This window comes from Peromyscus eremicus, chromosome 20, assembly GCF_949786415.1.
Source record: "Peromyscus eremicus chromosome 20, PerEre_H2_v1, whole genome shotgun sequence".
Classification (NCBI taxonomy): Eukaryota; Metazoa; Chordata; class Mammalia; order Rodentia; family Cricetidae; genus Peromyscus; species Peromyscus eremicus.
In genome coordinates this window covers 20,675,695-20,687,106 of record NC_081436.1, presented here as the reverse complement: position 1 = coordinate 20,687,106, position 11,412 = coordinate 20,675,695, and the positions used below count along the sequence as shown (strand labels likewise).

General features: G+C 51.7%; 1 protein-coding gene across 1 annotated transcript; it reads right to left on the bottom strand.

Moving 5' to 3' along the window:
- Positions 1-234: 234 nt before the first annotated feature.
- On the bottom strand, positions 235-7,890 carry LOC131896507 (cytochrome P450 2D20). Its single transcript, XM_059247177.1, has 10 exons — positions 7,650-7,890; positions 4,314-4,552; positions 3,345-3,523; positions 2,903-3,057; positions 2,663-2,823; positions 1,843-2,019; positions 1,517-1,658; positions 1,132-1,319; positions 592-733; positions 235-490 (listed from the first exon to the last, which is right to left on the bottom strand). The coding sequence occupies exons 2-10, from the start codon at positions 4,500-4,502 to the stop codon at positions 312-314; spliced, it is 1,512 nt and encodes a 503-aa protein (XP_059103160.1). The 5' UTR covers positions 4,503-4,552; positions 7,650-7,890; the 3' UTR covers positions 235-311.
- Positions 7,891-11,412: the final 3,522 nt, after the last annotated feature.

Sequence of the window (11,412 nt, the reverse complement as noted above, 5' to 3'; positions counted from 1 at the left end):
AGGTTCTCATTAAGAAGTCCAGGCCATATAGCCCAGGCTGCACTTGAACTTGCAATCATCTTGTCTTGGCCACTCATGCTATCCTGCAGGCCTGGGCCACTGCTCTTGGCTCAGTAAACTCTTTTCTCACAACATTAAAGTTGGTCGTAGGGGAGGTCTGAGGCAGAGGGGAAGACTGACTGTAGACTGTTGTCTTGGGACACAGTTGACACAAGGATGGGGGTTCGACTGGGAAAGAGTGGCAGCCACAGAACAGGTTTATTGGACATCAATCAGCACAAGCTTGGGAAAGGTTGGAGCTGCTGTTCTTTCTAGCGCACGACTGCGCAGAGCTCGTAGGGGACTGGGGTAACTGGCAATGTGAAGACCCCGCGGTCGCTGGGCCGGGGCTGTCCATCAGGCACCGAGAAGCTAAAGCGCTGCAGGAGGCAGGTGAAGAACAGGAAGAGCTCCATGCGGGCCAGAGGCTCCCCCAGACATGCTCTGCGGCCTGTGGGTGGGAGAGGGGATCAGTCAGTCTGGGACCTGATGGATGCTCCAACCTCCAAAGCCCCCTAGAAAGAGACATGGAGCCAGGCACCCCCCAGATACCTGCAGAGAATGGCATGAAGGCCTCATGCTTCACAAAGCGGCCCTGGGCATCCAGGAAGTGTTCAGGGTGGAACTGGAGGGGCTTCTCCCAGACAGTCTCATCCTTCAGCACGGAGGACAGGTTGGGGATGAGGGTCGTTCCCTGGCAGGAGGCACATGGTATGAACAGGGACTGGGACATGGCTAACATGACCCTGGTCTCCAATTCACATGCACAACCTCTTCCTGCACACACTGGATTCATTCATTCATCTCAACCTCAGAGCCTCTCAGTACCTTTTCTGGTACCAGTCAAGGCCCTATGACAAAGTTCTCATGGGTAACCAAATCAAACCTGCCTATCTGTGTAGTGCTCCCTTAAATCCCTGTGGCTTATTTTCTTGGACATCCCTCTTCCCTGGGGAATCCTGGGCAATGGCTGCTGTATACTCACACCTAGGTTTGTCCCATCACCATGTGCAAATCCAGGATGTGGTGTCTTGGTCTTTATATCCTTTGTTTGCCTAGTGGTGACCCTGGGACAAGGGACCCCATTCATACCTTGGGGATGAGGAAGCCTTGTACTTCAATGTCACGGGATGTCATGTGTGGTATATTCACTGGGACAATGTCTGCAAATCGCTGCACCTCATGAATGACAGCATTGGTGTAGGGCATGCGGGCCTGGTCTGCCATCTCTGGACGCCGCCCCTGCCCTATGACTTCATCGATCTCCTGGTGGACACGGCCTGGAGGGACAGCATCCCCTCAGTGAAGCAGTGTCTTGGTAGCTCTTCCCTGACCTTCTCCCACTGGATGAATAGGTGAGTTAAGACTCCCATCAGACTTCTGGGAGTCGGGGTCAAGCTGATGCTGGAGCCCCTAGCTTCTCCAGTACTTTTACCTTTCTTCCCTCACCCTCCCTCCCAGTCCCAGCCAGGCTCACTCTGCACATCCGGGTGCAGGATCATGAGCAGCAGGGCCCAGGACAGTGTGGTAGAGGTGGTAACTGTCCCCGCCATGAACATGTCAGCCACCACCACACGCAGGTTCCCATCATTGAAGGAGCTCTCGGGATTCCCCTTGGCCTGGGACGGACAGAGAAGGTAGTCTCAGGGATACAGGCAGTAAGGACAAAATGATCTACCATTGAGTTCATGCACCCCAATTGTTGGGTCCATGAGTGACATGTAAACACCAACAGCCTGGCATCACAACTCACAGAACACTTCTGCCCAAAGGCACTGGCCCCATGTTCATGGCTGTCCTCACCTTCTCCATCTCAGCCAGGAAGGCATCTGTCAGGTCTCGGGGAGGCTGGGCAGGGTCCCAGGATGTCTTGTGATCAATCACCATCTTATCCAGTGAGTCTATGAAAGCCGTCAGCTTGGGGAAGGCTTTGCCAGGCAGCCCAGGGATGCGAAGCAGCACTGGGAGAGCATTCAGCACCTGGGAAAGAAACAACAGTCTAGATGCTTTTACTGCTAATGAAGAATCGTGTGTGTGTGTGTGTGTGTGTGTGTGTGTGTGTGTGTGTGTGTCCCAGACATGTGCACAACGGCTCCTGTTTGGTGGTCATAGAACTATTATAGAGTAAAATCCATCTCCCACATGGATCCCAGGGATCCAGCTCAGATCTCCAGGCTTACTTGGTAAGTTCCTTTACCCAATGACCGTCCATCTCCTGCCCCTGGAAGCTGGTTCTGCTCAGTGTTCACCTGGACCAGTCTCAGGTCCTGGCCTCTTCTACAAAGGACTCAGTGTCTGTTTGTTCCCACCCATAACCTGCTTCTCCCTCACTTCCAGACTCTAGGCTGTCTTGTAGCCCAAGGTGAACCAAATGACTACTCTACCCTGCAAATCTAACAGGATGTGCAGGTTCCATGTATACAGGAGGCAGAAGTTAGTCCCTTTCTAGAGCCCCTGAACTCTGTCCACTCCTCCCCTCCTGCTATCCGAGATTTAACAAGGTCTAGGCTTTTCCTCCTCTGTTTGACTATCACACAAGACCATACCCCATTCACCCTGAATGCATAATTATTCTGATTTTACAGCATAGAGGTGGCCATGCACATTGCCCTGAGACTCATACCTCAGCAATGAAGCCAGAGTCCTCTCCAAAACTTTCCTGTAATGTTTTGAGCAGCCAGTTTAAGAAAGGGTCTTCATACTCGAAGCGATGGGCATAGATGAGGGATGAAATCACATTGCATACACTTTTTTTCAGGAGGGTAATGGGATTAACAGGATGTCCTAGAAACAGAGATGTAAGCAAGTCATGGTATTGCTCATAATTCCCTGCCCACATCTCTACATATCGCCCATCACCCACCAGCCTCCTTGGCCAAGGCATCACAGAGGTGGCCAGCCTCCTCTGTCACCCACTGCTCCAGTGATTTCTTGCCCAGGCCGAAGTCTCGCATGGTGGACACAGAGAATCGCCGCTGTTCTCGCCACTCGGGTCCATATAAGGGGCAAACACCACACCTGCAGGGACATCCGTGGATAAACATGGATACATGTGCCATGTGTAAACAAGGATACATGTGTCTGTGCCATCTCCTCTGCTCCCAACATTTCCCTGAGGTCAGTCTCAGCCACCAGTGTCCCAGCACTTTGCTGTCACATAGCAGCACATGCCACTGTAGTGTCTCCACCCTCCATTCCAGTGACTTCCCCTTGCATTGCCTCAACACATCCCTCCATTAGGTCCTGTCCATCTTCTGTCTATAGCTCCTCAAGCCCTATCCTCTCTGCCTTCTACCCAAGATAGCTCTTTGCCTTTAGATTTGTGCCCATAGCCCAGGTGATTGTAGATGGGCATTGGAGGGCGGTCAGAGGTGTCCTCTCCACAGTTCACCAGCACTTCCCGAACCGCCTTCAGTCCATTGACCACAACCACGGGCTTCCAGGCCATCTGCAGGCTGAACACGTCACCATAGCGTTGTTGAAGCTGAAGGAGAGGGACAGACACTTAGGAAGTGGAGGTTCCCTGCAGACTGTAAGATCAAAGTTCAGCACACAGGCCTCTCTCTCTCTCTCTCTCTCTCTCTCTCTCTCTCTCTCTCTGTGTGTGTGTGTGTGTGTGTGTGTGTGTGTGTGTGTGTGTGTGTAAGCACATGAGCACAAGCACACAAACATGAGCACATTTGTATGGTACATATTATTGAACCTTGGTCCTGCCCTGTGCTGAGCAAATGCTCTATCACTGACTCTATCTCTAGCCTGAGGTATGGGACCTTGTGAATGGGGTATCCATTCTTGTAAATCCAGCAAAGTTCTCATAGTAAATTAGGTCATTCAGAGGTGACCTTGCCAGAGCAAAGTCTTTGCCCGCTTCATACCCCATTACAAGAGAAATTCATGTTCCTGATATGGGCAGCGAGGCTTGAGTCCACACAGGAGCAAGAGATTATACCACACACGGCCATCACCCCACTTCTCTTTCCTGACTGACAGGCTACACTGGAACCCGACTCCTCCCCTCTGTTCCTGACACCTCATCCACTGAAGGGATCACAAGGGACCTGGAGCCTTCCTGACTTCTGTCCTGTTCAACCTGCCTCCATGGCCTTTCCATACTGAGCCTCTGCTCCTAGAAAGTCCACAGTGTCCTCAGACCCAGAAGTAAGTGCCACAAGGAAACTACTCGGCCTTCCTCCTCTTGGAGGCCATCTTCCTGTCAATCCTGTGGCTTCAGGGGCATCATGACCTCTACCTCCCTCCACCACCATCTGTCTCACCTTGTACAAACTGTAAGGCATGTTCTGGAAGTCCACCTGCAGCAGGTTGCCCAGCCCAGGTAGCGGCACAGGGCCTGGAGGGTAATGGGCAGTCCAGAACTTTCGTCGGTACATCAGGTCCACCAGAAGCAGGAAGACGACCGTGAATATGACCACAGACCACAGACCAGCTCCAATCAACAGCGCCATGGCGGCCCCACTGCTTGTCAGGCTGTTTGGGGAACACCTGCTCCAGACACCTGAGATCAGGACAGACACTGTAAGGACACACTGGGCTCCTGGTCCCTTATGAAGGGGATAAAGCTGCACTTTGTTCTCTGCCTTGAGCCAAGTAGCTGTGTTTACTGTTCAGCCAGGGTGTGTAGGGAGCAGTGAGAACAGGTGAGGGAAAGTCTGCCTCAGAGGTTCCTGCCCTTTCACCTCTTCTCTGGTGCTTATCCAGGGGAGAAACATCACTTTCTCCACAGGGAGCTGTACACTGTGGTTATGTATGCCTGGGCACTGTGAACACAGAGGAAAGATGACCAGTGGACTCTGCCTCAAGGTTCAGGTTCACAAATTATAGGGAAGTCAGTCAGTGATAGGCCACACAGGCAGAGCTCTGGGGGCCCGAGGACATTGTCTCAGAATGGATTGAGTTCATGGAACACTTGGCTTTAGGACATGAGGTATGACAGACACTGCAGGCACTATCACTGTGTGGCAAGGGCCACTGAAGTGGCTTGTGTGGCTAGCCATGAGGATGAGTGACAGGCGGTGTGGGAAGACAGCTCCATCCCGGGAGCCATGAGTACAAGTGTGAGGTCACTCAACTATGAGGAAGGCCAAACTCACAGCCTGGGGACCTCTCTGCTCTGATCTGAGAAAGCCGAATAATGGTCTAAAACTGTCAGAGAATCCTGGGGAGGCCATCAGGATGTCCATCCTGGTACTTTTCTCATGGAGGCCAGTGTGACTAATTTTACACCCCTTTTGTTTCTCGGTGGGTGGAGCCCTGTGTCTACAGTTATCATAATAGAGACAGAAAGGATGTCGTTCCTCATGCCACACAGGCAGAGATTTGAGGGATTTGTTGACAGTGCACAGCCTGGGGTAAGACTGCCCTGGAGGGTCAAGGATCACCTAGTTGGCAGGACACAAGGTACTTACAGGCCCTGCAGGACACCTCAGCTGTCTGTGACAGGAAGTACCACTGACTGGTTTTGTGGTGAATGAGGGGTATTGGGAGGAAGGTGGCTGCAGCTTGTGGAGTCTTGTGACAAGTTGGTGGTTGCCGAATTGATCAGGAAGGCCAGATTCAGAACCGGCCACTTCTCACATGGGGTGTAAGAAATCTGTGACATTGTCAACAACTGTCAGACAGACCCTGGAGCCCATAGATGGGTTAGGTTCTTGTCCCATGGTGGTCTCTTTCCTTTATTCACCCTTTGTTTCTTGGTGGGTCAATCTCTCCCTGAACGTCTTCCACATGGAGATATGGAGGCAGTGTCCTCCTCATGCCCAGAGGCCTGTGTTTAGGAGGGGCAGCCAAGAGGAGAATGGAAACATGACTCCTGAGCCTTTCAACACATGGCACCTGTGTTCTGGGCACTGCTGGGCACACTGCACATGTCAACTCATCACTCACTAGGGTCATTGAAATTGCAGTCCCTGTCCTTGCAGGGGATTAGACCTTTGAAGATCAAAGGCTCAGAAGTCCCAGTGGAATCCAGGAGGGGGGCTCTCTGCTGCCCCCTCCAGTGTGGCAGAAGGGAGGCAGGAGCTGAGTGAGAGGAGATGGAGTCCACAGCATGCAGCACCTCAGCAAGGACCAGACCCTGGGTCTCCTCCTCTCTGCTGTCCCTGCCACCCCTTTCTCTGTCCATGTCTATGCCACCGGGGCCTGTGGGGGACTCCATGCTTGCTGCTGGCCTGAAGCCCCTGTCCCCATGGCTCACTTCTTGCTCCTGTCTATCCCTCTTGGTCCTGCCCAACAGGTGGCACCCTGGATTGGTCAATGGTCAACAGCTTCCTCTAGCTCCATCCTGGCCTGAAAGGAAATGCCGCACAGTACAGGAGCCAACACAAGCCCATCAGGGTGGGGGGTAGGAGACAACTGAGACTTAGTCACTGAGGGCCTTAAACAGACAGTTTCCCCTGGACTGACCCAGCGTACTCCCAGGGTAAGACCTGACACCTGACAGTTAACCCTGGGGTTCGCACCAGGACATTCCCTCCCTTGAGCAGTCTCTGTCCCTTCTCTGTGTCATGTATCACATGAAAGAGAAGCAATGTTGCTGACTGGTGCCGGCCCCAGGGTGGCATGGACCGACTCAGGCCTGATTTTCCTGCTTCAGGTTAAGTGAGTCCAGAGAGATACGTGGACTGAGCAGCTGAGGGATGTCACACCCTGTATGTTGTACAGGGTTCCCTGGTCTGTCACCAGCTTGCTTGAGATGGCCTGGATGCTCTGCTGAACATCTGCCTGTTAGCACTGTTGCTCCCTTTCATCCTCCATCCATGCCTCCTCAGCCATGTGAACAAATGTGTCCTGTCTGGATCTGCGTGACCTCCAGGTTGGGGTCAGTGGTACTGCTATGTCATGTCTACAAGAGCAAGCTGGAACTTGAGTCCCTGGCCATCGGGGGCCAGCGGGGCCCTCAGATTCCCAATTCTCTGTACACATGTCAACAGATACTTAATCACTGTCCTCCGGACTCCACCTGAAGAGGACACATGGGTCCTGGGCATGTCTCTCCTGGTTTCTGTCCTGCCTGCCATTTTTCCTTTGCTGGCTTCAACTGTCTGGGTTCACTGAAGTGAAGACTAACAGTGAGTCTAAGAGCTATTCCTGGGTCCCTGCTTTCTTTCCTTAGGCTTGGTGGAAAGTGCAAACCCAAGTCTGCTTGGAAAGAGTGATGTGACTCCCTGGGGTGACTGTGACTCTGAGAGTGTTGCTTTGGGAAAGCTTGGTTTGGGCAAAGGAAGACCCCGGTTGGGGTTGGTAAAGTTTTCATACCCGGCTGGTTACTTCCCTCCTCATAGTTTGAGGCCAGAGCGGGAGTGTGGGAAATTATGACAGGATGTTACCTATGGAAGCACAAACTACAGAACTAACGCTCAAGATGATGGGCACTTGGTATTTAAAGAAATGTAAGGCAAGGGTGGTCCAAAAGGCCCGTGCAGGGTGTGTGGCGGGGGTGGGGGGGTGGGGGAGGAGGGGGGATTGAAGTAGGAGGCAAGCAGCAGGGCAGCGGGATCCCCCAGCTCGAGGTCCACACCCACCTTCTAACCTTCCTCGCCCAGGCCTGCTCATCCAAGAAAGAACCTTTGCAAGAGCTTGGTGCTGCCACTCACCAAAGGAAACTCAGGGCCAAGCGGAGACCAGGAGAATGGAGGCAGGCTGGAACCACGGACTCGCAGCCCGGGACGGCCGCACCGGAAGGGCACGAAGGGGCTCCCCACGCACTGTGGAATGACCCCGGGAGACTCAGCAACCTTGAGAAGAAAATGCACAGTGCTAGCTAGCAGACAGAACTCAAGCCAGCCAGCTGCCGCACCCCACGTAATCTGCGGAGCCTCGCGGACGCCGGAAGCCACGCCCCCGACGAGGCTCCACTGCAGGCCAGTCCTCCAGCTTCCCCGGGTGAGCTGGGCGGGTGTGCTGGGCAAGTGCCAGGGAAGAGCTCATGTTCTGGGATTTGCTCTTGTCCAGACTCGAGCTGTGCCTCGCCTGGAGTGGGTGGAGGTCCCTCAGGCAGTCGCCTCGCTCCTGCAGTCCCCCGCTTGGGTGAAAACGGAAAGATTCAGGAGTCCTGAGAATTTGCCTTCCCAGTCGTGGCGCCGCCCTGAAGGAGAGCCATGGGTCATTAGTTTCCCCGCGGCGGACCTGCGATTTGGATTCGGATTCTGACTCTTACTTGCTGCAGCCTGTCACCTTGAACAAACCCTAGGTATCTCAGACCGAGTGCGCAAGAATGGGAAATACTAGCAGTATGATGGGACCCAAGGACAGGTTAGTGTAAGCCTTGCACCTGGGATGGAAAGTTATCTTGGAAGTCGGGAGCCAAGCAACACCACAGAGTCCCTGTGGGAAGCCTTGCAGCTCCGCCCTGTGGAAGTGTTACAGCTCTGCCAGGGGAAAGTTCCCCCACTGCAATTGTAACAACTCTGTTAGGGTGGGGGAGGGTTTCCCCAGGGAAAGTGTTACAGCTCTGCTCTGCCAGGGGAAAGTTCCCCAACAGTGTCGCACCACACAGCAAACCTCACAGCAAGAGATTTACTGGGAGGGAAAAATCCAGAAGGGTGGCTAGAGTGAGAAGCAGCAGCAAACTGAACAGAGTACAGGGCTTATGTAGGAGTTATTTGGGGGGGAGGGTGCTTCCAGGGTGGCTTGGGATTGGTGGGGTATTGTGGCCTGATTCTGGGACAAGCTCTGGGATTGGTGGGATTTCAAGTTCTTGGTCCTCTTGGGGTCAAGTCAGGGTATGGTGTTTGTCCCCTGGCCCCCTTTCCCTGCAGTTAGGATTGTGTGTTAAGCACAACAGAGATGCATTTCTTGCCTGCTCATCAGGGATTGTGGCGACAGGCAGTACTAATTCAGGTAATCTGGTTACAAGTGCTTACCCAGGAGAGGAGAATCATATGAACTAAGATAGAAACGTGACTGGAACTCAACAGAGCTTCAGGAAATCGTCCTTTCCTCTTTACTTGTCCCTCGAAGTGCCTGTTTTAGAACGTTGGAAAAAGGTGAGAGAGGATGTCCTCTTCGCGTCCTGAAAGTTTTCCCATCCTTTTGAAATAAAGATTGCTTCCTGGTGGCCTGCTGGTAGACGGTGTACTTCTGACATTAGATTAGTTCTGTGCATTCCAATTTCAGTTTTGCTGCCTAAGCTCAGAACTAACCACTAGTCATCACTTTCTTGAGATATATAAGTCGTGAGGGTTATAGTGGGAGTTAAATATTCCTGCCAGAAACACCTGATTTAGAATGCCCCAAACCCTCCCTGCTGTTTTATCCTCTCCAAATGTAGGGTACTGAACAGCAGAAACAAAGATGTAAAGTATAACCTCACCTGAGCGTCCTTTGACCCATCATCTGGTAGAATCAGAATCATCTAGGTTACACAGGTCTGTTGACTCCAAGGTCATGGCTGGGAAACAAAGTTCATATTCCAGGATACTTGTAACTGGATGGTTCTCTCCCACCTGCCAGTTCCTGAATAACCACTCACAGGCTTATATTGATTATAAATGTTTGACCAATGGCTCAGGCTTGTTACTAGCTAGCTCTTACATTTGAAATTAACCCATATTTCTTATCTATGCTTTGCCACGTGGTTTGTGGCTTTTTGCCTATTTTCTATATGTTTTGCTCCCTATGCGGCTGGCTGGCATCTGCTCTGACTCCGCCCCTCTTCATCTCCAGTTTGATTGTACTACCTAACCTGATTCTGCCTGGCTATTGACCAAAACAGTTTTATTTACCAACCAATGAGAGCAACGCATATTCACAGCATACAGAAAGACACTAAACCTGGAGTGTAATTCTGGTATCTTCAAATGTAATGCTCTCTGCCACTACTTCATTCCAAGGTTATAAATCATTGACTCAAAGGACTAGTTTGCTAAAGGCTGTTAGTATTCTGCCAGTTAAAACAATTTTTGAAGTAATTGTTTGTCAGGAAATTGCTCATGACTTTCCTCACTGTTTTGGATGTGTTTTGCTTCCATCTGTTCATGGCCATGCTTTTGCCCCTGGAAACTAAGACAAACCCAGTGAGGCAGCCATGGTGAATGAGGTCCACCACGGTACAAGAGCAGGATCCTGAGGCAGAGTTGTGGATGTTGAGAAGTGGCCGAGGTTCAAAGAGGGTGCAGTATCCGGACACTTGGTCTTATGTTGGTTGGCTCCATTGTCCTCTCAGGCAGAGACAGGTTTCTCTGTCTAGGGAGAGATGTTAGTGTTTTGAAATGAGGGCGGGGAGATCATGTGACGGTTTTGTTGTTTGTTTGTTTGTTTGTTTTAGGTTGGTTTGGTTAGCTTTTTGTTTTTTTGAGCCACAAGTGTCTCAAGTCATCCCAGAGAATGTGCCTTTATCTTTCCTCACTCCCAGCCCCAGCCAGGCTCATATTGCACATCCAGATGCAGGACCATGAGCAGCAGGGCCCAGGCCAGTGTGGTGGAGGGGGTCACCTTCCCTACAGTGAACAGGGCAGCCACCACCACGAGTTCATTTTGATCATCAAAGCTGCTTCAGGATTCCCCTTGGCCTGGGCCAGGTAGAGAGGGTGGGCTGAGAGGATCATGGGTAGAAGCCCACAAAAACCTTCCACTGTCTCCAGGAAGTCCAGATCCTGGGTTACTGTGTGACACACGGGCTCTGTCCTGCTTGTCCTTACCCAACACTACAACCACAACTGTCACCTTTTCCACCTCAGCCAGGAAGGCATCAGTCAGGTCTCAGAGTAGGATCCCAGGTCTATCCTGTGAACCCATAAGTGCCTTGTGCTCTGGGAAGTCTTTGGTAAGGTGCTCTGGGATGTGCTGGAGCATTAGGACCACATTCAACACCTATGACAGCCACAGAGTGCACCCAAATGCTTCTTTCCATTAGAAAATTTTAAATTTATTTCCTTATTATTACTGTGTGAATAAGTGTGTATGGTGTAAGGGTTGCATAGTGTGTGTGTGTGTGTGTGTGTGTGTGTGTGCATATGTGTGTGTATGTGTAGGCATACTTGCCATTGTGAGAACATGGAAGACAGAGAACACTTATGGAGTCAGTTCTTTCCATCTGAAATGAGTTCCAGAGATTGATTCGTGTCCCGCAAATCCTAATTAGTCTTAGTAATAAAAACTCTGAACCAGATACAGGGTAAATGCTGAAAGATCAGAGAGACAAAGGAGCAAGCCACAGCCACCTCTCACCTCACCAACTCCTCAGCCTGCAAAAGAGTGAGTTCCTGTCTCCTCCCACCTTCTATTCCTCTCTCTGTCCAGCCATATCACTTCCTATCTCCACCTCCCTAGTGCTGGGATCAAAGGTGTGTGCCTCCACCGCTTGGCTCTGTTTCTCTTTTAGACTGGATCAACCTCAGGTAGCCCAGGGTGGCCCTG

Bases quoted from the DNA above. Each gene is read 5' to 3' on its own strand.
- LOC131896507 (XM_059247177.1), bottom strand. From the start codon at position 4,502: ATGGCGCTGTTGATTGGAGCTGGTCTGTGGTCTGTGGTCATATTCACG. The intron at 3,058-3,344 runs GCTATCTTGGGT...ATGTCCCTGCAG, and splicing joins CACAAATCTAAAGGCAAAGA to GTGTGGTGTTTGCCCCTTAT. The intron at 2,824-2,902 runs GTGGGTGATGGG...CTCTGTTTCTAG, and splicing joins TGCCTTGGCCAAGGAGGCTG to GACATCCTGTTAATCCCATT.